General features: G+C 40.1%; 2 protein-coding genes across 3 annotated transcripts in view; both read left to right on the top strand.

The window, feature by feature from the left end:
- The window catches only part of prkcab (protein kinase C, alpha, b), a 117,928-nt gene extending 103,514 nt beyond the window's left edge, over nt 1–14,414 (top strand). For both annotated transcript variants that reach the window (XM_026165054.2, XM_026165053.2), the window contains 9 exons: nt 2,055–2,195; nt 2,298–2,471; nt 2,991–3,082; nt 4,991–5,053; nt 5,804–5,942; nt 7,621–7,701; nt 8,910–9,017; nt 11,672–11,812; nt 14,109–14,414. In XM_026165054.2, the coding sequence (XP_026020839.1) occupies nt 2,055–2,195; nt 2,298–2,471; nt 2,991–3,082; nt 4,991–5,053; nt 5,804–5,942; nt 7,621–7,701; nt 8,910–9,017; nt 11,672–11,812; nt 14,109–14,273 (1,104 nt within the window). In that variant the 3' untranslated portion in view covers nt 14,274–14,414. The remainder of the gene's footprint in view (nt 1–2,054; nt 2,196–2,297; nt 2,472–2,990; nt 3,083–4,990; nt 5,054–5,803; nt 5,943–7,620; nt 7,702–8,909; nt 9,018–11,671; nt 11,813–14,108) is intronic.
- Nucleotides 14,415–18,793: 4,379 nt separating this feature from the next.
- cacng5b (calcium channel, voltage-dependent, gamma subunit 5b) lies at nt 18,794–27,564 on the top strand. The gene is made up of 6 exons (XM_026165056.2): nt 18,794–18,928; nt 22,012–22,267; nt 24,145–24,231; nt 24,912–25,052; nt 25,136–25,281; nt 27,165–27,564. The coding sequence occupies exons 2-6, from the start codon at nt 22,072–22,074 to the stop codon at nt 27,423–27,425; spliced, it is 831 nt and encodes a 276-aa protein (XP_026020841.1). The 5' UTR covers nt 18,794–18,928; nt 22,012–22,071; the 3' UTR covers nt 27,426–27,564.
- The last annotated feature ends 307 nt before the right edge of the window (nt 27,565–27,871 follow it).

Below are 27,871 nucleotides of genomic sequence, written 5' to 3'. Positions count from 1 at the left end.
GTGTCTCTTTAGTCAAGAGTCTAAATGTTAAAATATGAGGCACTGATGAACACTCACACATGCCAGATCCCTCAACACAGTGGCAGTCCTAGATTTATTAAGAGACCAGTGAGTGGCTGCTTTGTAACGGTTTGCCTAACTTTTGTGTGGCCACAGCATCTTTGTGTCGATATTGTGTGAGTGCTTGTGTTGGAGACGTGCCAGTTTCTTTTATACGCTATATACCGGCAGCTGGTCCATGTTAGATAGGTGCAGTTTTGTGTTTGAGGAATGACCACTAGGTGTCCTTCCAAGGTAAGGGTATCAGTGGAGCAAGCGGTGGAAGCTGAACTTCAGTTGCAATCAACAGCACGACCTAGTGTTTACCGTCTCATTCAAATGTGTTACTATTTAATAAAAAGAGCAGCAGCAATGCGGCATGTCAGATCTACCTAGCAACATAAAACAATTTCGTGTGCAATTTCAAAATAAAACCATCATTTTTTATCTCATATTTTTGTTTCCACATTTTTTTTAGGCCTGTAACACCTAAAATTGAATTAAAGGGAGATTTTAACTCCAAATTAAATATGGCCTGTACTCTGGCCTGCACTGTGAGCTGCTGTGAGCTGTGGAGTTACCACCCTAGGGAACCTCGAGTGTGGTCACGCTGACTGTAGACTGCTGTTTATTTAGATTTTTCCTGTCTCCCGCGCTTTTGCGCACTCCTGCAAATATCTGGTCAGTTCATTTTCATCACAGTTGTCTCCTCTCCACCTCAATTACACTTGGACTGTCAGGTGAAATTCATTAACCGCAGTGAATTAGTGGATCAGGCGGCACTCAGGGTCAAAATGAAAATCACTCATCCCGCCCTGCTTGTTTACTGACATACCTACTTAATGTTTAGAATAATCAGCTGCTCACTGACCTAACCAGATGTACGCATAAAACCACGTGACCCGAGTCCAATAAATATGTGATAAGTATTAAGTGAAGTATACCGTCACATTTAGTAAAGAGTAGAGAAACGGTTGTCCTGGAAACAGCTCTCGTGGCTCACACTGGTTGTATGTTTTTCTTTTTGTTGTTGTTTTTTGTGTGCTCCATCTGACAGAAACAGACAACCGCTGGACCCGTGATGGGAGCTGGCAGGGTCCTAATTGCCCCTTTTTTTTGTTCAAAGACGCTCAGCAGAGCAGTGATTATAACAACAGGGATCCTCACAACACTGGCAACCCCCGCTGACTGTCCACCAGACAGTTTCCCAAAATGCACCAGTAGTGAGATCTCGCTGAATAACCGAGGATGTTTGAATATAACAAAGAAACTGCCACGCGTGCCAGAAAAAAATTAGATGCTGATTACTGTCGGCTCTGGAAGGATTAAACAAGCTTGACTTTATATTTTCTTGTGATTATGCAGCAAACCTGTTTTTCTTTTCTTTTTTTTTTGTATGGATGCATGTGTCTGTCATTGTTCTTTGTAACGATATCACAATGTAATAACTAACAATTACAGAAGCAACTCCCATGCATTAATGTGATTGTCAGCATGCGAAACATTTTAAAATATCTCCAGAGAGACTGAAAATGTAACAAATCACGAAAACTCCATTTGTAAAATGTAACCTTAAATGAGGTGTAAATATGTTACAGCATGCTTTCGTGTAAAGAACTGTCACGTTGACCATAATTTATTAGAATTTGTTGCATTTTCAAACATTCCGAAAGATATTTTTATCACATTTTGACATGTTTTTGTTGGTATTACATTGTGAGTTGTTACAGTATGGTTTTCTGATTTTTATATCTTATCATAAACTGGAAAACAACAGCAACGGGTGGCATGTATACTTCCTTCATCCTCTTGACTGTCACAAATTAAGGTGGTGGTGATTAAGTTCTTTTCTTTAACTTTGCTGGGATCATGCTTACAGTTATTTACAAGCAAAAACAAAATCTGAAGCACAGAACAAAAATGTGCAAACCTTATCCACGCTCAAACTCTAATTTGACTCTATTTGGCACGTGAGTGAATGCAGTCTGTATCCTAACACACGTCTGTCTCTGCAGAAAGCAAAGCTGGGACACGGTAAGAAAGTGATCACGCCATCAGACCACCGGCGGTTCAGCTTCCCGTCAGGGAATATGGACCGGGTCCGACTCAATGACTTCAACTTCCTGGCTCTGCTCGGGAAGGGCAGCTTCGGCAAGGTGAGAGAAAATAGATGCTCCTGTGCTTTTTCATTTGCTTGATTTTGTTTTTTATCTTTGTCTTATGGTGGCTTTGGCTCTTGGCGTCTCCCCCCGTTGCAGGTGATGCTGGCTGAGATGAAGTCGACGGAGGAGCTGTACGCTATAAAGATCCTGAAGAAAGATGTCGTGATCCAGGACGACGACGTCGAATGTACAATGGTGGAGAAGAGAGTCTTGGCCCTGAGAGACAAACCGCCCTTCCTCACGCAGCTCCACTCCTGCTTCCAGACAGTGGTGTGTAGAAACTTCAGCCCCTGCTGACGTCAAAGTTTTTAATCACACTTCCAAAAATATCCGTTTAATTTACAAAGGGAGCCGTTACTTAGTGCTCAATCTGTGTGTCCTATTGTGTGTGTCTGTCATTACGTCTATATTTGCTTTTCCTACTTACATTTATTTGAACGGTGCTCCTGCAGAGAAAATTGAAACTGAACTGAGACCACCCTTTGAATACAAAGTCCTCCTGTATGACGTCAACTCTGTGCGTAGACCGGGTGACTCAAGAAGTCCTTAAATAAAATTATATTTAATGATCAAACCTTTGTGTCCTATAATATAGATCTATAATCTGTACAGCAGGCTTTAATAGAAGAATGTATTCAGTCTGAATTATACTGTAACTCTAAGATATATGGCTGTAGACTTTTAGACACTGAATATTATATCTGCACAGATTCACAGTGTGAGGTGTTTATCTTTATGTAATCGTGGACAATAACTAATTTTTTTTCTTCTTTTTTTGTGTGTGTGTAGGATCGGTTGTACTTTGTGATGGAGTACATTAACGGAGGAGACCTCATGTATCATATCCAGCGTATGGGCAAGTTTAAGGAGCCACAGGCTGTGTAAGGATGTTGATATGTTGCATGTTGATATCCTGCAGGCAGCTTACATGTTTTATAGTCACGTCAAGTTATTTAAAAGTACACATACTTACAGTAATGATGCCCAGTACTATAGTAGAGTAATGTGTGAACTATAGTATTCCTTTTAACCTGGTACATATTGACAAGATGAGTGTCAAATTAAGAGGAAAATCATATTGAAATAACATTATTTTTAGGTGATTCTAAGATATGTTATATTTTAAATATAACAATATGATTATGCTAGATAAAAGGCTGAAAACAGAGAGTCTCGGTGCAGCTCATGGGCCAGTGGTGTCTGAGTATTCAGGATGCACCAATCTGGTATTTGTACTGGTGACTCTAAGCTGATGTATGGCCCTATCTATCCAGTTCAGTTCTATGATGTCATGTAGCGTGGAGGGAGATGAGTGAGGACGAAGCCTGGACATGCAGTATCACCTACACAGGCAGCTTATTTCTTGAGTAAGAAAAGTAAACAGGTAATACTTGTAGAGAACTTAAGAGAAACAGCTTATTTTGGCTGAAAAACGAGCTATTGTGGCTACGTTGGGAAAGTGCATCCTCTTGCATAAGCTTTTATTTGCATGGCTCCATGTATTTTGATTGCCTTGTCTGTCATCGTCTTGGTAACACAAAAGCAGTTCAGTAAATTTCTCTTCCTACTTGTTTTTTATTTGCAACAGTTAATTTGTGAACTCGGGCCATGTTTAAGTTGGACCCAATGCTGCCTTTAACATTTAAAAATAATTCCCGTTCTGTTCCTCACAATGGGGACTAGGGCTTATTAATTCAATTTTGGGATCGGTACTTAATAAGATTTTCGTCAAGGGAGATCAGGATTAGGAATGAGTATATCAGAACGATCAGAGCAACAGAAATTTGGTTAGAGAGGCAAAGCTGAGAAGGTTTGCAAATGTGCAGAGGAGGGATAGTGGATATACAGGACGAAGGATGTTGAAGATAAAGCTGCCAGGCATGAGGAAATAAGGAAGACAACAGAGAAGACTGATGAATGGAGTGAAGGAGGACTTGCAGAGGGTTGCTGTGAGGAGGATGCTGGGGTTAGGGTGAGATGGAGGCAGATGATCTGTTGTACTGACGCCCAAAACTTGAAGAAGGCTCTGCGTCAGCAGATATCGAATCAGATTGTAACTGAAAACGCTGGATCAGTGCATTCCTGCAACAAGGGGAAAAAAGCACTACTACCTTTCATTCATTCACCTTTCCTGTCACAATATGAGTGTGACTAAAGCCCCGTCTACCTGGTTACACACTGCTTTGCACCTGACGGTTGGTTCAGTTGCGTGGGTATTTATAGCTCCACTAAACGTCAGTCAACGCGATGCTTCATTCTTCACCCGTGTCGTAGCTGAGACGAGTTTAACTCCCCCACTTCAAGTGGTTAATAGTTATTTTGCTTGCCTCTGCTGTCGCTGGATTTCATTGACACTCCATGATCTGTGGTCTCCACACTGCTGCTAGTCATACTTTCTACGCCCATCACAGGAAGCACTTCTCTGTAATTTCAACTCTTTTCATTCTGTCCATCAGAGCAGACTTGTCAAATAGGTGTCAAGAAATATAACATCCTACTTTCAGAAGAGAGCGAAAAAGAACGCAACAAAAAATGACAATCTACAACACGAAGCACCGTCTGCTGAAAAGACGCATTACAAACCCCAGCTGAAAGTTTTTATTTGGTGCATTTTCCCTCAGTGACACACTCTGGCTTGCTCATAGTGTCAGGTCACCATGATTTGTAATTTATTATTCTTTAGGGAAAGGGAAAGGGAACCTTTAATATATTCCCAGACAGTTTTCTTTTGGGAAGATATACAGCCTATTTTATGGCTCGTATATTATGTCTGTTTTTCAATTTTGCAGGTTTTATGCCGCAGAGATTGCTGTCGGTTTGTTTTTCTTGCACCGAAAGGGGATCATCTACAGGTGGGTGACAGGTGTTGATGCTTGTCATGATGTTTCATCACTAACTGCATTTAATTTTAACACTCGAGCACTTTTTTACTGCAAGCCTCAATCGCCTCTTCAGACACACATTCGTACAGACGATTGACTCACCGGGCCCAACCTGTGGTTCAGTGTCTTTCCCAGTGATAATCAGGAAGGAGCCGAGGATTTAATCATTGACCATCCTGTTAGTAGATAACCCGCTCTATCTCCTGAGCCCCTAAACAAAGAGATTAAAATGGACATGTAGCTATGCCTTGATCGTCAGTCTTTCCCTAAGCCACAGTATTACATCCATACTGATCACTCAATTCTAAAAAAAAAAATGTGATTGAAGGAGGCCAAGGTCACCCCGCTCCTTTTCAGTACTTCAGCCAAATGCTCACGTTCATTCTTCATATGCGAGTAGCGCTCTGCTTGACATACAGAGTCTAGTATGTGACAGACGTAACCGCCAGAAGGCCGGGGGTGGGGAGGAAAATGAAGAATCGAGACATAAAACACAAGCAGAGATGCGGGCTGAATTGTAAGAGCAACGACAGCATAGAGATAAAAAGCTGATGGGAAAATAATTTCAGACCTAGAAATTACTGCTTATTACTCAGTGTATGATGTACGCCGCAGGCAGATAAACTGCTCAGAGATGGTGCAGAAATATTGGCTTAGCCGCATGTAAGAAGTATTAAAGGAGTCACAAATGCACTCACACAAATGCCGCCTCTGCTGCAGGGATCTGAAGCTCGACAATGTGATGCTGGACTACGAGGGCCACATCAAGATAGCAGACTTTGGCATGTGTAAGGAAAACATGTACGAAGGAATGACCACGCGCACTTTCTGCGGCACCCCAGACTACATCGCACCGGAGGTGAGATGTCTGCAACAAAAAATGAGATTTTTACTGTTTTAAATTTGATTTCTACTTTGAAAAAAGAGAACAGTAGTTAGGTGGAGGGGGAACATATCTTTTACCATGTACTGCACTATAGGCCTGCTTTGAAACAGATTACCTATAAAGCCATGCAAGCTGCTTTAAGCCGATGTTTCTGTGGACAGTGTGAGACCAAGCTGGTTGGAGAATGAATTTAATTATTCTACCTGTGTATGTGCAAATTAATGAAATTAAAAGCTCCCTATTCTGATAACAAATAAAAAAATTAGCACTGATAACTTAATGTAACTTAATTTTGCCCACCACAGATTAACCATACTAGTAATATAACAGTTTAAAAAGAATCCATAAAAACTTTACAATTTATAAATTTAGTGCATATAAACACTTCAAATGTTCATTTTTCTAAAAACAGACCTTGGAAGTCTTTCATGAGTGCATAAAAACACCGAATTGTGGAATCCAACAGAGCTTATAGTGAATTATGGAGAAAGATTGAAACCATTGGAGTAATAATGTGTTAAAAAGTCAGCCCAGGCTTTTTAAAAAGTGTGAATAAATGAACAGAAAGATGTGGGTGTGTGCCTTCATGTCACCGTTATGGTTTGAAGTTTCTTGGATATCAAGACATCTCTCAAGCCTGTGAGAGTCGTTTAAGTGATCTGTGATGGGCTTTTTTTTTAATCACTTTCTTTTTTTTAACCACTCACACTCATCACGACAAGGAGCACCGGAGCTGCTCTGAGGCTCATGAAATCAGATGCTCAAAGAAAATATTATTTGTGGGTGGATGCTCGGAAAGAGAAAGACTTCAGATCACTAATAAAAGGAACAGAAATAGAGTTAAGAGTAAAAGGAGGAGATGAGTCACTCAGGGTGATGAAATGTGTGATTATGTGTTTAGTATTATGTGCATGCATACGCATATATACGCATATATACAATCTGTCTGCAATGATTCAGAGGGGAGCATCTCCCAGGTGGGAGGTGAGGGAAGCCCTTACTCTTAGTCGTTTTCTTTTTTTTAAACTTCCTGACTACTACTCCACCTGCTAAAATAACACCACATATTAATAACTTTCTAAATCATTAAATATGCAGGAACATTGACAGAGATTGACAAGGCTTTAACTCTAAACTGTATTTTTTTTTCTTAAGTTAATGAATCCAGAGAAAGATGTAAACATTTGCACCTCGCATGGCTGTGGGTTTATCTCCCAAGAAAGCCAAGCTACAAATTATAACTTTGGGAGCTGCATAAATTGCTGCGTTTGTGTGCAGCTGTGCTTTAGCGCGTTGCTTTTGCGTCTCCGTGATTATCATTTCGCGTGTGTAGTCTGTGTGTGGGAGGCAGTTGTGGGATGGCAAATTGGATGGTAGGAGAAAACGCTTTTGTTATGGAAGCTCGGAATAGCTGAATGTGTTTAATGGCGGTTGATTTGCTTGTTCACTTTTCTCTGATACGTTCACTGTGTCTGCCTTTGGTTGCATACAGTACAACACTGCAGTCGTCACCTTTTTCTGCACAGAGTCGAGCAGCAGTGACAGAATAAAGGCAGGTTAGAAAAGGATTTTGACAGCAGGGATGTTGTTGCTTCATGCCCTCACAGTTATTCCACTTTTTGAATATATTTTCTTTTCTCATTACTTTCAGATTATAGCATACCAGCCTTATGGGAAATCAGTGGACTGGTGGGCCTATGGAGTTCTTCTGTACGAGATGCTGGCAGGACAGGTAATGCGTTGTTTTTCATGCACCAGTTGTACTTACAAATGTATTCTTAAAATTGTGCTTAAACCTGTTGCAAGTTAATCAGATATAGCTCACATTTTAATATTAGCTGCCACTCAAGCACAGCCTGCATTCAAAGCGTTTCCTGCAATCATTTGGATCTCTGATTTCTTGAAGTCTTATTGGCTGTTCCCCTGGAAAACCTGGTCTTGTTAGGAAAGCTAGCATCCATCCCACTTTGGATGGAACACATGGCTGACCCTCCTCCTGGTTCTGCCAGAGTTTCCAGAGTTTTTTCTTCCCACAAAGCAACAAAGCTTATCACTTTCTTTCTTTACTCCACACATTATAGTAACCTGTGAGTTTTGAGGCATGATTAGCCCGATGAGCTCCTGTACTACGCCACTGACCATCTGCTTTAAACAAAGAGATTTCGAGATGTGCCTTCAATCTCTAGGAAACTGTGGGGCATTTTCTCCTTCTCTATATTCTGACATTTTAGATGAAAATTAATTAATTAAGATCGGCTAGCATAGTAATCAGATTAACTGATGACGGAAACAGCAGCTAGCTGAAGTGGCTCCAGCTGTATTAATGAAAGACGAGCAATTTGTTGAAGAAAAAGAGAGACAGGGGGAATGACAAGTAATTATCTTCCCAATGCTCAGAAATGAAAGAGAATAGTGAGAAGCCTCACAATATCTCTGTGAATAGTTTGGTTTTGATTGAAGATTAAAAGTGACTGCAGCAAAGCACTGCAATATTTCGTCTTATTATTATAACCAGTGTGTGTCCTTGGAAAAAGAAATCGCAAGTTACCTTGGCTCAGATACTTAAGGTGTGAATAAAAGGTTTCCAGTTTCCAGGCAACAGTCTGGAGGAAGACATTTTTCTTAGTTTAGGTGGTTCATGCTTGAAAACAATCACATAAACTGTTATACCAGGATTTGCTGTTTGTTTACCGCTCATAAGACGTGTCGCTGCTTTGAGTAACCTGGAGTGAACCACACAGGAACCGTAAGTACAACAACAGCTTACAGAGATAGCAACGCCTCATAACACACTTAACACCACAGCGAATCACCTTCACCTGCCAGAGTTGCCGCCTAAGTGTCTTCCACATAACAAGCTGCAAATCGTCATCTTCATTATCATCATCATCATCATCATCTTTTGTCTGAACTCTCCGACACTGCTTCTGTTCTCTTCAGCCGCCGTTTGATGGAGAAGACGAGGACGAGCTCTTCCAGTCTATCATGGAGCACAATGTGTCCTACCCCAAGTCCATGTCTAAAGAAGCTGTGTCCATCTGCAAAGGAGTAAGTATTGTGTAAAAGGCCAAAGGACTTCAGATAAAAGGCTCCTGCTTCTTTGCTAAATCTGTTTATTTGTTAAGAGAACTCCTTGAGCAGAAGGCTTGAGATTCAATTAGTACCAGATCCACAGTAAAAAGGTTTAGCCAGGTAGAGCCACAGAAAACTCTGGCTTTAAGCTCGACACAGCTCGGTAAGTCATTAATCTCACTTCACAGGACACCGCTCTGCTACTGGTAGCTGAACCTCCAGGGTATAATGATATAGGATATAACAGAAAGCTGGTTTCAGTAGCTGTCGTGTGCAAGAGTCGGGTGTGATTTAATGAAAAAATATTATGTTATATTTATCAAAGCTCAAATCATGAAACAAAGAATCCTGTCTGATCTGTTGGACACAAAAGCTTTTAACCCCTTAAGCTCAAACGTTGCTCTCAGAGAGTCCACTGCTCTACCCTGGAGCAGCTGCTATACAGTAATTACTTGTTTGCTGCCATTGTAGACATACTTACTGGACACTTATAGTTATCGTAGTTAGTGTATAGTATTATTATTTTTATCCACTCTAAGTTGGTGTTACGTGCTGCTGAGAACCCAAACACTGAACATCAGAGGCATGTCAGACATGAGTGATCAAACTAGAAAACAGAAATTGGACCTCCTTTTCTGAGCTGCCTTATTTCTTCATGTCATAGATTCATCAAGATCCTGGAAACATTCCTCACAGATTTTGGTCCATATTGACGTGATAGCATTGTACAGTTATTGCAGATTTAACTCACTAACCACTTCATTAACTGCTCATTAACAGGAATACCTAATCAGCAATAACATGGCATTAACTCAGAGCATTTAGAAATGTAGATTTACAGAGAAAAAGAGAAAATATCCTGTGAGCAATGACTGAAATAGTCATTCGTTAGACTCAAGCTACTTCAAAAGCTGCAGAAAAACATCTCTGAATGTGCAACGTGTTGAAACTTGTAGCAGACGACTACATCGTGTTCCACTCCTGTCAACAAAAAATATGAAGGGTACAGCTTGTTACTGTTGCTTGGTCTGAGTCTCAGTTTCTGCTGCACTATTCTGATATTAGGCTCAGAGTTTGATATAAACAACAAGAAAGCCTTGATTCATCCTGCTTTATCGGTGATTCCGCCTGCTGGTGGTGATATAGCGGTGAGGGGGATATTTTTCCTAGTACACTCTTCCACCTTAGTTTCAGCTGAGCATCTTTTAAACGCCACACCTGAGTACTACCTGAAAAACCGCTTCCACCAGCGTGGTGGTGCCATGTCACAAAGCTCAAATAATCTTGAACATGACAATATATGCAATGTACTGAAATGACCCCCACCGTCACCAGATCTCAATCCAGTAGAGCATCTTTGGGATGTGGTGAAACGGTAGATTCTCGTCAAGCATGTGCAGCCGACAAATCTGCAGCAACTGGGTGATACCATCATGTCAACACGAAAGTGTTTCCAACACCTTTTTGAATCTATGCGACAAAGAATTAAAGCAAAAGGGGATCCAATATGGTACAAGCATGTTGTAGCTAAAAAAAACATTGCTTTAGATGCTCTTCCTCATGGGATCTCCAGTCAGTTTTTTATTGCACTTTGATAAAAGTGCAATAAAAAACTGTAGAGACAGAACACTGCAACAGCAAATGTGTCCCATGTTTTTCATTACACCCTCCACGCCTGGAAAATGACTCCCAGTTTGGACCAGTTTTGGTAACAGCAGTACAACTTGTCATCGTCAGGGTTTGTTTCTCGAACCAGACACACACTGTTACACCAAACAAGCAACTTTAAGCTACTTTTAACCTTTTTTGCATTTTCTCAAATCGGTGACTAGAAGCAATCCGACTTGTGCTCGATTGCCTAGCAACACGGCCCACAGTGATGTAAATACATTATAAATATTACCAGTCATTTTTAAGGATCCTTTTTAAGAATATGCTGCTTCACTGTAGCAGGAAATAATTTTTCACACTAACATTTATGTGGAAAAATGCACCAAATCACCGATTTCCATGGCTTTCAACACTAACCCTTTATTTAGTGACCACCTGGGGTTTTTTCTCACACCTGGGGACTTTGACATCATCACAGTCAAGTTGGCATCAAGGTCGTCATTATTATGATTGTTTACCAACATGGAAATGAGTTTTCACAGCAAATTTAGAAACCGGAGACAATTCTATTAAGATTCAAGCGCGGTCTGATTGAGTTTTTAATAACACACCCGCCTTCATTTATTATGATATTACATCCTGTGGCTGCGTCCCGCCACTATAAATATCTTTCATCGTCTCAGAGCCGCTGACGAGAGAGACTATCCTGACCCCTCTTATTGTTTTCTTCACATTTCATTTGCAACAAATGATTCACAGTTGAAATTAAAAGCGGCTGTTGATTCAGAAAAAAAAAAGCAGCGATGAAAAGGTGGCGTGATTGCTTGTAACTATATATAAGCTGGTTGAGTGTCAGTCTGGCTCTGCATAATGTTGCCGATGGAAGCAAGGATTCAAAATATGCCATTTCTATATTTACGTTTTTAAGATCCTTTCACAGTCCTCCTGCTGTCCTATTTTTACCTTCTTCCCCTCAAGCTGCCTCCATCTCTTCTTTTTCTTCCTCCGTTTGTCACCAGCTGATGACCAAGCACCCCTCAAAGCGTCTCGGCTGTGGCCTGGAGGGTGAGAGAGACATCAGAGAGCAGGCCTTCTTCAGACGCATCGACTGGGAGCGCCTGGCCAACAGAGAGATCCAGCCACCATTTAAACCCAAAGTGGTGAGTGGAGGCTGAGTGTGCTTCCAACATGAAAGAACAACACTGAAGCTGTGCTGTGCAAAAGTCTTAAGCCACCCCTCATCTCTTTATATTTTACTAGGAAAATTGGAAATAGTTGCAACTAATAAAATATACAAACATGCATGAAAATCCTGTATATAAGGCTAAGAAAGAATTTGTGTAATTCTAACGACCTTGAAAGCCAACATTTGGTTTGACCACCTTTATTCTTAAACATAGTCTGAACTCTCAGCTTTCTTGTCATTCCTTTCATTAGTCTTCAGGAATAGTTCTCGAGGCTTCTTGAAAGACATTCAAAGCTTTTCTTTGAATGTTGGCTGCCTTTTGTTCTGTTCTCTGTCAAGATGATCCCACGCTTCTTCTGCTTCTCAGATTTGCATTGCATAGTGCATCAAAAATTAATAATTTGAACAATTTTGACAAAATTCCCAACATCGCTGGCTGAAATGCAGCCACTCCATCCTGACCTCCTCCATGCATATTGGCGATGATTTGAACCAAAAGTTTGGAAAAGTAAGCCTGGATGCTACTGATTTACATTTAAAATGAATTATCTTCCAAATTGTCTGTAATGTGTAAACAAAACACTGCTTCGTTCATTGAGTTAGATGCCCGTTTTTAACACTTAAATCATTTATAGGTCAAAGTTAAATGGATTAAAAAATTAAAAATATTCCCCTGAAAATGTTCGGGTACAAGGACATCACTGAAAATGAGTGAAAAAGCCCAGAAATACAACCTGCACTGTCAGTTTGCTTAATCCTTCCTATAATATTTGGCACTAATGCGTTAATATATTTTTGTTTTATTCTGGAAATTTCCCGGATAATTACTTATTATGTGATTTTATGTGTTAGTAGAATTTTATGAATTCAACACATACTTGGAGGTGAATTAGTTTGTTTGGTGCTTTTTTAAAACATATATTTTTTTGTGCATTTAGTGACACGTTCTATCATTTCATCTTTGCCTCAGCTTCTTTTTATCAATACATGGCTCCAGCTGAGCTAAACGGAAAAAACACCTTTTGTTGTATTTTTTTGTTTCTGTGTTGCATTTCGTGAAATCTGTTCCTTCAGGTGAATATTTCCAGATGCAGAAAGATTTGATTGGTGTTTACATGGTCTAGTATAATATCACAAATGATCGTAAAGCAGCAACGTTAAATTATTTATTGGGGGTTTATTCACCTTTCGGCAAAAAAGCCCCACAAAAAAACAATAAATTCAAATAAATCATGCAAAGTGGGACCTAAACAATTCTAAAGAACACAAACATAAAAAACAAACACTCGTCTTTTGTTTGTATTCTCGTTCACCTCCAGCTGGTGTTGTGGTTTATATGCACTCTGAAGAACTGAAGGCTGCATCCCAGCTGCAGCCACCTGCCCCGCTGCCTGCTGCTGACACCTAAACATCCTGCTGTCACCACAAACGCTCCATTCTCTGTTTGCGGACCCCCACGTGCTCCATCCCCTCGCTGCCTACAGCGCTTGAAGCAACACAACCGCTGCCACCAATGATTAAAAATAGCTCTCCAAGAGCAGAGTTCCCCTTCACTTCCACACAAAGGCCCTGATAGATGCCGGGTTGCACAGCGGATGTGTCTGCCTCTCCTCACACAAGGGGGAGGAAAACACTGCTAAAAGCAGATCCATCCATTCAGGGGGCTATGCGGTGTATCACAGTTGTGATCTCGTACACTGTGTCATTAATTGGTCTGAAGGGACTGCCAAACAAAGCCTCCATCTGAGCCTTTATGGTTTGGCTTCTGTAATATTATAGAAGAAGCTGAAAATGCCTCACATGCTGATATGTCTCCTGAGGAAAATGCGTTGGGAACAGCAGGCTCTGAAATGCACTACAGGTTTGTTTTTGTTGTGGATTATTCATTCAGAGTGAATTCATCTCATTTTCCTGTAAGTGTCGTGACTGTGCACAACACACGGCTATAACCGTATATATATTCAGCAGCTTAGACACATGAAAGCCCCGAGCGGGGCCACAAACCGATGCTAATGACCTCCACTGTGGGTGCTTAGGGTTAGCTCCTAATCTAATTACAGCATCTGCCCGGCTACACATCAGGCTTTGACATTTTCCTGCACCCCTTCCCTGGGACTGTTGTGAAGCTTTCTAACGAAAGCGAGGAAGCGCCTTTCATCATGCCACTCCAATCCTGTTACTGTTAACCAGCTTTTTACTGCCCGGTGATCAAAAAGATAACTGACCCTTTTCTGCATCTGACATCCCTTTTTTTTATTTATCTCTTTCAGTGCGGCAAAGGAGCAGAAAACTTTGACAAGTTTTTCACGCGTACCCAACCCGTCCTCACCCCTCCGGACCAGCTGGTCATTGCCAACATCGACCAGGGCGAGTTCGCCGGCTTTTCCTACATCAACCCTCAGTTCCTCCATCCATCCCTGCACAGCGTGGTATGAGGAGAGAGAGAACGGAGATTTTAAAGAAGGAAAACCACACAAAAAAAGAATGACTGTCACTGTATACAGGTTCTTTCCGGTCTCAACCAAACACCCCGCTGTCAACAGACTCGATTCATCCTCCGCAGTGCTCCGTCTACTAGCTATCAACACCCGCATCGAGAAATGACCGAGGAGAGAGGAGCAAAGTGTGAAAACCATATATGTACAATCTAAAGAGAATCGCTTTCCCAAACATCTCACAGTATGTTCTTTTATTCTAACTCTCTGCCTCTTTTTCCAGACCCGCAGCCTTTACCTTGTGAACAAATATGTGTCAGTATCAGTTACTATCTCTTTAGGTATTTAATCAGTTTTCCAGCTCATCCCACCTCTCATGCTTCCCCCATGTCACCACACAAAGAACTGCAATGCACAACAAATACGGAACCTATTTTTTCTGCTCTGTCCCGGCTTTATCTACTTCTGAACTGCTACATGTGTAAATTATATTTATATACTAAAAGAAACAAACAAAAAAAGAGGTAGTATACTGTTACATGAGTGCCAAAGTAGAAGTGGAATAACACATTTCTATTGCTGTCCTTGTAGTGTTTTTTTCTCCACTCTTCCTCCTCTGGCCTTTTTTTCCCAGTGGAAAAAAATAACCGAAACCCTTAAACAGGGGCTGTTTGTATCTGTTGTTTTGTAGCTCATGTAAAACTACAGTATACCTAACCTGACATGGAGAAGCTGAATCAAACTGTGCTACAGTTACAAACTGTCTAGGTTTTTTCAATGCAACAGATGTTGCCTACAGTGGCTATAGGGTCAGAAAAGTGTGGCTAAAGAGTCGCAGTGTTTTGAATGATAACGATGCTATTTTCCATATGCACAAAGCAAATCTCTGTTGCATGCTTATTTTCTGACTCTGTACGAGCAGTAGACTCTAGGATGCATTACACGTCTGGTATCATTGTAAAGTTTAGTATTACGATATAAACAGCGTTGATATATAACTGTCGTACGTTTTCTTCTAAAGAGAGGGTCCTAATTGGGAAAAACAAAAAAAGGGGGTTTGTCCCTGTTTTAATGTTCTGTTTAAAAGACAGCTTTTACGTTCAGAGCGACGTCTAACCCCTCTGTCGTGAGTCGACCGTGTTTTTGTTTTATTTATTCGTTTCTGGGGGGTCTTTTATGTAAATATGTTTCGAAGCGACGAGCTACTTGCAGATTTTATACTACGAACTGAATGTGCTTTTATTACCGTAGACGGTTCGGACATTTCTATGTTTAGATTAGCCCTAAGAAGAGATATATAACATTTGGCTGAATCTTTGGTAGCTTTGGTATCAGCAAACCTTGTTATATGTATTTCCACTACTTATCCATTGTTTTCTACTCAGTGTCATATAGAGAATATGCAGCACTTACTGTGCGTGGAACCGTTGAATGCCCTCTTGCCTTGGTCGTCTCAGGGCTGACTCCTTATGTAACTAAACCACGTTAATGCTAATGAGGATTTCAGAGCCCTTCCTGCGGGGCCGAAATACGTCCATTCTTTATATATATCGTGTGTGCATGCGTGAGGCGAGGCCTGATCTAAGCATGAGAACGTCCCCTTGCATGAAATACAGAGATGCCTGGTGTGGAGCATGAAGTTTCCCACCTTACCGCGCAGAATTAGACAAACCCCCACCATCCCAGTCCAAGCAGCATCGTGCGCTTTCATGTCTCTTCCCAGTTTCGCTGTCATGTAGCCGGACCTGTTTGGCTAAAATGCTGAAATATAAGCAGACAAATGTGTGTAAATTGCTTCTAATGGCTTTTTGTTTACCGGTGCCAAACAGTCTTTTTTTGATTTCAGTCAGGTGCGTCAAGCAGTTTGTTTATTTCTGTATTTCTTTGGGGTTTTTTGTTTTGTTTTTTTTGTTTGTGTTTTAATTACCAATATGTACAAATTAAAACAGTGAATCTTCAAAATGAACTGCCAAATTAAGGAAGACTTTTTACCACAGCTTTTAAGCCCTGCAGCTGTCACATATATCAGGACCAAAATGAGATCTCTACGTTTAATCTGCGTGTTTACATGTCTCACATTGAGAATCTGAACTGAAAGAGGGATTTAAAAACAAAAACAACCCCTTAACAGAGATCATCATAAGTTGGGCTAGTCAGGGTACAGAACCACTACAGGCTACAGTTAGAGCCACAGGGATGTTTGTATGTTTCCTTTCACTGCCCTTGCTTTTTGTTAACCTGATTCTTCTCGTTCCTCTGTTATTTGTGGTATGACGGATACTGTGCATAAATAAAGTATGAAAATGAAAATATTCCTTCGCTCTTTTTCATTGTGGACTTTTTCTTCTAACTCTGTATCGTAGCTCTTAGTGGTCACGTGTTAATCTGCGTTTACATCATGTCACATGTCAACGGCACACGCAGGCTTTCTCTTGCTTTGAAGGAGGGTAATTTGACCTACTGGATATCATTCATTTGTTTTCTTACCTTAGGTTTAGATTTTATGGTTTAAGTTCTCCTTTGCCAGAGTTAATAGCGGTGGCATACCACAGGCCTACACTCGGGCAGTGTGACTCACAGCTCAAGTTATTGCAGTAAATTTCCTGGTTCTCACTTTTGCCTCATAGTATTTTTGTCTCACGCTGAAATGCCTAAAGTAGCAAGCGCATGAATGACATTATGCCGCATTGTTTTCACATCGCTGTGTGTTTTGTACGCACCTGACAGAAGCCAGATGGCACGGGCGTGTGGTTTAAAAGCTTTTACAAGCAAAACTTTACAGTTTTGCACTTTACACTTTACAGAGGTCGGTTAAGTACAACTTCAACACTGTTACTTGTGTTACTTTATGCTTTTTCTTTACCTTTTAACCTTTTTGTTCCACCAATCCCCATTTGACTTTATTTCACAATAAATAATGCATAAAAGAAAAGACAGCTTTTTGTTTTTTTATTTATTTCCTACCAATTTAATCATGTCACCGCCACCCTTATTTGGCTTGAGGAAAAGGAGATTAAATTACCAGTGATTGAATTATGCATGATGTACTGTATATGTTTATTTTGTTCCACTATCACAGTATACAAGAAAGCCTCAGAGAGCGCAACTCCCCCCAAAGGACAAGTGCTGTACTAAACCTTTTTATGTTTTGTTTTTATTGCAACATGATCGAGGGTCAAATGCTTAGCCAACCAAGGTACTCATGTTCCCCAAGGCCTCGAATACTGTTGTGAAGTTTGAAGATGATCCATAAAAAACGATATCATAAAATCTGTGGTCACTAGACTGCTAACAAAGAGGCAGAACAAAAAACTGAACCAACTAGTGCCACTGGCGCTTTTATTGGGTTCATCTGGACACTGTAAATATCTAATCAGCCCATCATAGGGCAGCACGTTTAGACTTATAGACGTTGCAGTGCTCTGAAAAAAAAAATCCCTGTTGATGCCAGAGGTCAGAGGAGAACTGACAGTCTGATTTGAGCTGACAAGAAGCTAACAGTAACTCAGATAACCAGTTGTTAGAACCAAGGTATGCAGGAGAGCATCTCTGAACGCACAACGCGTCGAAACTTGAAGCGGAGGGAGTACAGCAGCTGAAGATAGCAACAAGTGCCACTCCTGTCAGCAAAGAACAGGAAACGGGGTGTATAATTCACATGGCCTCATCAGAACTGAACAATAGAAGACTGGAAAAATGGTGCCTGGTTTGATGAGTCTGGATTTCTGCTTGTCAAAGTCCGAAGCTATAGGGTCAGAATTTAGAGTAAACAACATGAAATGTATTACATGTCATGTATCTATAGTTCAGCCTGCTTGTGAAATAATGTGGCGGATACTTTTTAGCACCAAATTTTTGGCACCAACTGAGTACTTTAAACTTTAAACACGCAGCCTACCTGAGTACAGATGCGTCCGTTTATGACCACAGTGTACACATCCTCCGTGCAGCTATTGAAGTGGCCAGAGAGTGTATATGAATCACAGAGACCATTTTACAGCAGAACAAACGACTAGTTGTTCGAATAATGTGAGAATATAATCAGGGTAGTTTTTCCATCCCTGATTGGAGGTGTGTTTTCTTTAAGACGTGACCATAAATGGATAAAATGCTAGTTTATAATATACAACATGGATCTGTAAAGAATTTCATTACAGAACATAAACTACTCTATCCTTTTCTGATTGGAGCTGTCCTTGGTCCTGATAGAAACAGAGTGAGTTTATGTAAAGGACATCACACTGACTTAAATTCACTGATTCATCGCAGAGAGTTAATCAAAGCTTTGACCAGTTGGCTCATTAGCAGTGGAGTGGACTCGCTTTGATAGCAGGTCTCTCTCTCCACAACATCAACAATGCAACTCTCTCCCTCTCCCTCTCGCTCTCTCTCTCTCTCTGAAAGCACGCAGCAGAGAGCGGGACCAGCGGTCCGTCTCAGTTTATCTCACGGACTGTGTCTGCAATGCGTTATCTCTCTACCCAAAGATTACACAGTTTTCCGAACGAATTCGTGACCGACTCGACGGAGCAACGCCGATCTTCCTCCGTAAGTCAGACCTTCAGCGGGCAAACTGCAGGAGTGAGGTTTTAATTCACAACTCTGGGCGCAATCTCTGCTCCGAGTGCAGGAAGAGCCAGACGGATCATAAACAGGTGCGTGTGATAAAGTCTCTCTCTCTCTTTTTAAATTAATCAACAGCTTTAATCTAAAATGGTCAACTATTTTTAATCCTTGATTCCAGTTACCTGCAATGATCTGTTTCATTTGAGTATTGAGTTGGAGTCTAATATTCCTACACAAGTCTATGCACACAGTACTCCTTAGCTCACTATGTACCCATATCTTAGCTGTTTACTTCATTGTGACAACATGTTTGGTTTTAATAGGAGTAACAATGAAACTGTGCTTATAACCTTCATGGTCAGAGTTCAATCTTGGATAAGAAGAGACGTTTGAGGACGCTTAGTGTTGATTGTGGATGAAAGAGCTCCTTCATGTTTGATAAGTGAAGTGTGAATATTGTGCACTGACATGTTATGGAGCGATAATGCTAAAAGGAGTGTTTTTTCCATCCCTCTAAAGGAATTTAACCTGTGAAGTAATGACAGATTATAATAGTCATGTAGAAACCCAGTATGTTTTTTATTACATTATATTTGTACAATAATCTTTTCCTTTATTACTATTTCAGAAAGATATAACTGCATATTTGAAGAATTCCAGTGTCCACTTATTGTTTACTCACCTTTTTGTTTGTTTGTTTGTTTGTTTTTAAAAAATGTGACCTATAGTGAAGCAGATTTTGCACAAATATCTTGATTTCTATTTCTACTTAAAATAATGCTGATTGCAGGTGTACTGGTGGTCTCTGTGTTTTCAATCCTGACCGTGTAATTGCAGTGTTCCCGGTTTGTGTATTGATCCTTTAATATCTGTCAGCACGCTGCTGTCACTAAGTAATAAAATACGTGATTAAATGCTCTGGATGGTACTGGATAACAGTCTGACTTGTGATATATGAATATTGGCTGTTTCAGAGTAAATGAGGTGACCTTGTTGGGGGATGATTTAGATGATATGGAGGGTGTTTCTACTGATAAAATGTGATCTCTTAAAGAGCAGACACTGGCTTTTTTAGCAGCTTAAACTCTAGTTGCTCGAGGGGCAACAAAAAGAAGTCTTTATGCTGATTAATGTGCTTGTAGAGGGAAAATATTCCTATTTATGCAAAACTGTTTCATAAATATGCTGTGAATTAGCTACTATTTAGCCCCCTTTAATATCTGTCCTCTACTTGATCCTTCCCCCTTATCACCACCCGGAGATTATTCACATGGGGTTCCCAAATGGGATGTAAATCATCACCTTGTCTCTTCAGATGATGTCTCATTATGTTATCAGTCGGCCAGATCCCAGTGCTGGCTTGCACTGTTGGATTCATGGCCGTAAAATGTCAGAAGCTCGTCTTGGATTTCAGATAAAGTGACCGTTTGTATTCATAGCAGACTGCGACACATTTAATGTACCTCTGCCTGGAGGCTCAAACAGGTTTTATTGAATCACACTTCATTTTCCTTTTTGTGGGAGGTTGGATAGTTAATTCTCGTGACTGAATTAGTATTTTCTGTGATAATGAAACTTGGAGTCAAATGTAAAAAGAAAAAAAAATGCTACAATGTTTTTCCACTCTTTCTCTATTTTGATTTCTCTCTGAAAGTGTCAAGGGGCACACAGCGACACACCTCAAGCACCATCACAGTTTCTGTAATGGAAACCTCTTTGTTGAAGTTTGTATTTACATAAATATGCAAAGATTTTAGAAGTTATGGTGGTGTTTTATGAATCTGAACATTGCTCTTTAATGGAATGAATTGAGACTGGGAAAGCTGCCAGACTGATGAAATATAAACATTAACTCCATCATGAACCGCGTACTCTTTATTTAAGGAAGCTTGTTTCTGCCAATAAAATAACTCAAAATTTGAAGCTATGAGTCCCACAATACTGACTCTCTTAAACTTTCAGTTTACTTCTGAGTAATTTGAAATTTCATGATATCCAACTCAACTTAACTCAACTCAACTCCAGATTTTGTGATATTAGCCTGAAATTTTTACTCATAAACAGCAAAAACAATAAACAAATACATAGATAAACAAATAATACAACCAGCACATCCTGAAGTGTGCAGTTACCTTAGCTTAGCACAAATATTGGGGGGGGGGGAGATGAATAACTAGCTTGTTTCCATCCAGGTGTTAAACATATAGTAATCACAAAGCGCTGTTAAACAAAACAAGTAAAAACTAGGAATATGCACAATGAACAATGAAAAGAATATTAAAACACAGCTGCTAGCAACACAAAACCATGTTAAAAACATGCTAAACTCAGACGGTAAAACAATAATACCAAAGGAAACTCAACAAATCTACAAAGTTAGCTAAACATAGCTGGCATTGTAGACTGCGTCAAAGTCCTGATGTTACAGACTGAGAGACTGTGTCCTCCCCCAGTCTTCAGTCTTATACTAGCTTCAGCTAAATGCAGCTAGCTGCAAACAAGGCAGTGAGCGGCAGTCTGTTTATCAAGAAGTTGAGATAAATAGTCTGGAACAAGCTAATTTTCATAAACAGATACATGAATTACAAAATAGTGGAAGGCAGATTTTGTTGCTTGTAGCCAGTCACAGGAGCTGATTTCCCAGTTTCTTTATGCTAAGCTCTACATTATTAAAAAAAACAAACAAACAAAAACAAAACCCACAAACAGAACCCTAAATAAATTGCACAATATATATATTTTAAGCAGTAGATTACAAAAGAAAAAAAATGCTAGTTAAAATATAACTCAAATTAAAACTCATATATGCAAATTAATAATTATAATTAATGACCACCTGTTTTTATTTGTCAGAAGGTTCAATAAATAGAATTTTCTGGAAATTATTTTGTGGTTCAGGCTTTTTAGGGGTTTTTTGTCATAATTGTGTAAATAACATTTTGAATTTTGTTAAAAATAAATAAAAATTCACATTTTATATGTCACAGGATTTTTTTTAAACTTTTGTTTGGTCGTAGCTTTTAGAGGTTATAGTTTGTTTTTTTCTTAGTGTTTCTTTTCTTAACGTTTTTTTTTATTTTTATTATCATTTTTATTTTAAGCATCTTTTTTGGTGGTTTCTGTTTCCAGCTTCTTTTAAAGTGCCACATCCATCCCCTTTTTTCTCCTCCAGCTTGCTGCTTGGATTATTCTGTATTTTACGTCGGCTGCTGGAGCTCACCCTGCTGTGGCCATGAGTGCATGCAGCAGGAAGGCCTTGACTTTGCTGAGCAGTGTCTTTGCAATCAGTGGCCTGGGGCTGCTGGGAGTGGCAGTGAGCACCGACTACTGGCTCTACCTGGAGGAGGGAGTCATTATGCCTCTGAACCAGAGCACTGACATCAAGACCTCGTTGCACTCTGGCCTCTGGAGAGTCTGCTTTCTGGCTGGTTAGTGACTAGATTTTAAAAATTAAGGAAATATGTGGGTACGGCTATCTCTGTGCTCCTGAAATTTGTCAGTTAGTCATGGATGAATCAAAAGTGTAGAACAGATAACGCCACTGGATTTTACTCTCTCACATTCAAGATCTTCATCATCTCTACAGTAAAGGTGGCGACAGCAGCAAGCTGTCACAGTGATGTATCATCATGTAAACCACCAGCATTCATATTCACACACATTCACAATTACTTCATCACTGTGTGTGTGAGTGGAAAAGAGAGCTTGTGAGTAAGTGTCGAGTACAAGTAAAAGTGATAAAAAGAGCAATGAGGAGACAGAGGATGAGTCCTCGTGTCTGTGTGACGTTGTCCTGCACAACGTCATGACTGTGTAGCATTTTAGAGCATTATCAAGCTAAAAAAGGCCATTAGGGAATATCACTGCAGTGAAGTAGTGGATATGTTCTACTTATGCGTGACTATCAAGGTCAGAGCTGCAGTGTACTGTGTGTTCTGCACTGTGATCAATTTTCATCAGGTTATGCTATTGTCGCTCCTCTTTGGGAATCAGAACATGCAAAAACTGACAATTTTGGACAAAGTCACTCCAATCTTGACGCTAGTGAAGGTTTGAATCTTGTTATCTTGTTACAGCTGTCACTGTAACAAGATAACAAGATAGCCATGTTGTTCAAAAACATCAGATAATCTTTTGTACCATCAGCTGTAGCTGTCCAACCTTCTCGTGTCCTCTTTTGGTCCCTCTCTATGTTAGTAACACTGCTTTTACTCTTCGTGACAGACATGTGAAATTATAGAACAGGGTTACATAATGTGTAAAAGTACCCTAACCTCTGCTGATGCAGTACCTACAGCATTCCAGGTCTCCTCTGGCATTAACATCAGCACAAAAGCTGTGCACCGGGAGCTTCACGGCATGGGTTTCCATGGCTGAGCAGCTTCTGTATTTCGGATGGCTCAGTACTTTTGTCCATATATTTTGTCTAGAATCATCTGGGTAGTTTGTGTATTCACAGCATTTTGTAAATGTCCGTATTACCCTATGTGAGTCCCAAGACTCCACAGTGAGAAGGTCTAAGTGAGTACAGTGGAAAATAAGTAGCACAATAAGACAAAACAACACATTCCCACATACAGACACTCGGTCATCACAGGAACGACTAGAGGAACTAGTTCCTGTCTCAAAACTACCTTTGGTTACAATGGATAAGTGTCCCACGACCAAGCTATTATTTTAAAGCTTGTTTTCATTTAAATGGTCACATTCACATAAAGAAAGCATGCACAGAATCACCAAACAAATCTGCTCAAAAACAAACAAACAAACAAAAAATATTTCACAAGTTTGACAATTTTGCCCCAAAATATGTTTTAAAAGGGTTTTTTCCCCTTATGAGGTAGACTTCTACTACACAACATTATAAGTTCATTTACAGCTCATTTATGAAATTTCTGATCATCCAAGAGCAGCTGAGCAAACATCATTCAGCAAAAATAATGAGTAGAGATCCCTGCCACCACATCTAAAACTGTTGTGAGCCTGTGTCAGTATGTGTCATATGATTGTCACTAAGTCAGTTATATGGGGCAGGAATTCTCCCACAGATTTCTATTTAGGACTCTTTGGCTGCCATGTGTCTCTCAAAATGCCTCTGCCCACATGCCGACCTCTTCTCTGGCTGTTTCAGCCTTTTGCTTCTGTTCTCACTGATTGTTAAACCTTCTTTAAGCTCCACTTTAATTCTAGTCATTTAAATAACTGACTTTTAATCCTCAAAGAGTTCTGCACATCTGTTTGTCCGATGTTTGCGAGGGTAAATTCGAATGAGTCTCACCCTCACTGCTGTCTCGTTCCTTTGCAGGTGACGAGTCAGGTCGCTGCTTCACCATCGAGTACATCATGCCAATGAATGTCCAGCTGACGTCAGAGTCCACAGTGAACGTGCTCAGTAAGTACCAGCAGGACACACCGCCTCCAGCTGCAGCTTTAGGCAAAAAAAAGTAATCACAACTAGCACTTGTTTATATTAAAGGCTGGGGGCATTTTTCAGTCTGAGAACTTGTTTTCCAATAAGCTCATGTTCAGAAGTCTGAATGCAGTGAGATCACATACGTCTGACTCATCTGAACCCTCACGTCGCCGCCTGCTCCTCCCTGGAATACTTATTGCCTCTTCACAGACAGTCCTTCAGTAAAACTCAATGTCAAAACTTAACTGAAGGATAAATCACTCCATTTAGTCGATATAATGAGCTCCAGTGCAGCGCTCCATTTGGGGGAATTTTATTCTAGTTTTTTTATTTCAAGACTCATTGTTCTCCATCCTCTTTCTTCTGTGGTTCTCTAGTTTGAATGTAAAACTATTTTCTATCAAAGACGACAAATTAAAAAACTGCTGTATAATTAAAATAGATCAAAACAGGCCCTAATTTCCCTTTGTGATATTAAGATAATCTAAATGTAATTTTTTCCAATTTCCACATTAAAAGACTTTTATTCTGCTTTTTTTCTTATTTATAAGTATTTAGTATTTTTTTTCATATCTCAGCTTCTTTGGCTCGATCATTTGTTTAGTGTTTTTGTGGTTAAACAGCAGGCTCCTTCATCTGCTCTTTATCCTCCTCTTCAGAGATGATCCGTTCAGCCACTCCGTTCCCTCTGGTCAGCCTCTTCTTCATGTTCATCGGTTTTGTCCTCAACAACATCGGCCACGTCCGCCCTCACCGCACCATCCTGGCATTTGTCTCTGGAATCTTCTTTATCCTCTCAGGTAAGGCAACTCCTCCTTTCTCTGGATCATCTCCTGTCGTGTCTCCCTTTTACTTTTTTAACATCCAGTTTCTCTGTCCTCAGGTCTGGCTTTGGTGGTGGGCCTGGTGCTGTACATTTCCAGTATAAATGATGAAATGCTGAACAGGACGAAGAGCAGTGAGGCCTATTTTTCCTATAAGTACGGCTGGTCCTTTGCCTTTGCTGCCCTCTCCTTCCTGCTCACTGAGGTGAGAAGCTGAACATAAAAAAAAGAAATGACTTTTACTGCTGTTTGGCACGGCTGTGGATGCAGCATCCGTCAGTTCACACGCTAAAAAACATTCAAGAAGAAACATGTTTATATGTTCATATGAATAAATCTAGATAACATAAAAACATTGAGCTCTCATTGCCACTGTGCACTTGTTGGCATGTGTGGTAGTAACAGGAAGGTAAATAGGAAGGATTTTATTTTGAAATCTCCTCCTTAAAATGACTGTGCTCATAGTATTGAGTGTTTACTGCCCTCCAGGGTTCACATTGAGGAAATACAGGATTACCTCAGGTAAACAGTTATTATGATATTATTATTAACATGCATGAATACAGATGTTTACAGTATTCATATACTAGTTATTCTAATGTACTACTGAATTGATAAAAAATGTAACTTTCAGTTATCCTGTATTCATTACTTATGTTTTTGTGTTTGCGTGTCATTCTGTCTGTAAACACAATGGCTCCAAAGTTTTAAATGAATTCATAGAGATGTAGATTGACTGATTTATTGGTCGAAAATTGACAAAAAGCCTTTTAACTTAAGTGTGGAATATGTTGTCAACATATAGAAAGTGCCATTTAAAGATTTAAAATATCACGTTACATTTGACCTCTGACCTCTCCTTCAATGTCAATCAATTGATCTGAAGGTCAAAGTAATGAAAATGCTTTATAGAGCTTATTGAGGAGACAACAGGTTTTCAGACTGATGACAACATGTTAGCATTTTTGAGTACATGTTGTGTAATGTACATTACATTAATGTGTTACAAATGTTTAAATACATTCAACAAGTCAGCAATTTGAATACATGAACAATTTTATAATTGTTGGGTTTTTCATTTTTTGTGTTTGTATTAAAAAAGCACTACTCAAAATTGTGTCAAGTATATTAAAATAGGTTTCAGAAGGGAAAATAACAGCTTCTTAAACTATGTTTAAAAAGAACAAAGAAAACAAACTGAATATATACAAAATACAATGGCATTCCCTTCAAAGTAAAAGCTGCCCAGAGAGTGAGCTGCCTTGTTGGAGGTTTGGTTTCACTCTTGTTTTTGTTTGTTTAGTTTCTTTTTTGTGTTTATAGCTCATGAGCTCATCAGAGGTGAATCACAAATCATTAGAACATTTCATTTCCAGTTTGAGTGAATTTCTGTTCAAACAGTGTAAATATCATCTTATGAACAGCACCCTCAACAAGGTCACTGCTGAAAAGGCTGGCTGTTTGCACAGCGCTGTATCGAAGTGTGGTAATGCAAAGTCAACTGATTCGACACAAAATTCAAGCTGTTTGAAGTCCACTGTGAACTTTCTGCAGTCTGAGATGATTTGGGGTGTCGTGTAATCTGCTGGTCCGAAGTCCGAAGTCAATGTGGCCTTCTACCAGGAGGTTTTACCACGCTTCATGCTTCCATCTCCTGACAAGCTTTCAGGAGATGCCAATTTCCCTTTCCACCTGCTCACAGTGCCAAAACTACTACCAAATGATTTTCTGACCATATTATTACTGCGCTTGATTGGCCAGCCAGCTCACCTGACCTGAACCCCACAGAGCATCTTTCAAGAGGAAGATGAGAAATACCCGACCCCAAAATACAGACAAGCTGAGAGCTGCTATCAAAGAAACCTGGGCTCCAATAACACCTTAGCATAGCCACCAGACACCTCCACCTCCATGGCACGATGCACTGATGCAGTAATTCATGGTCCCAACCAAGTACTGAGTGTATAAATGGACATACTTCTCTCTGTCTTCTAATAATTTCAGATTGCTAATTACTGAATGTCTTAAGCTATAAGCCATAATGATCATATTGTTATTTATGAATAAACTGACTCTTCCTCACTGCAGAGCGCCGGCGTCATGTCAGTCTACCTGTTCATGAAGCGCTACGCAGCAGAGGAGCTCTACCAGCCCCGCCATCCCAGCTTCTACCGTCCTCGCCTCAGCAACTGCTCCGACCACTCTGGTCAGTTCCTCCACCCGGAGGCCTGGTCACGTGGACGGAGCCCCTCAGACATCTCGAGTGAAGCTTCCCTTCAGATGAGTACCAGCTACCCTGCTCTCCTCAAATGTCCTGACTATGATCAGGTGTCCTCTTCGCCCTGCTGAAGGGCGGTTAGTAACCTACCAGTTACTAAAGAGTCACCGAGGCATTGACAAAAGGCCAGAGTTTAAGATACAAGGTTGATATTTAAGTGTGAGTTTGCACCATTACGACCGTGGTCAAGTGATTTGGAAACCAGTTATTTTCAGCAAGTTGTTGTTTGTTTTTACGTTTTTTTTTTATCAGGTCAGAAAAGATTTTGGGGAGTTTGTTGTTGTAGCAGACACGACTGCAAAATCTGCAGATTTTAGAAGAAAATGGTCATTGTGCCACTGCTTCTGCAAAGATCTCAAAAACATTTAAATATTTTTTTTTATTTTCATGTTCAGAAGGTCAAGTATAGATTACTTTGAACTGTATTTTTACTGTACCTGTGCTTTTTACTTTCCAGTGCCTCACAGCTGTTTCTTTGCTTCCTTTTGTGATTTAAATGAGTGTGCCATGTTTTAGG

Source organism: Astatotilapia calliptera, chromosome 4 (genome assembly GCF_964374335.1).
Source record: "Astatotilapia calliptera chromosome 4, fAstCal68.1, whole genome shotgun sequence".
In the NCBI taxonomy this organism is placed as follows: domain Eukaryota; kingdom Metazoa; phylum Chordata; class Actinopteri; order Cichliformes; family Cichlidae; genus Astatotilapia; species Astatotilapia calliptera.
Note: the sequence above shows the minus strand (reverse complement) of the source record. Positions and strands in the feature narration are given on the sequence as shown.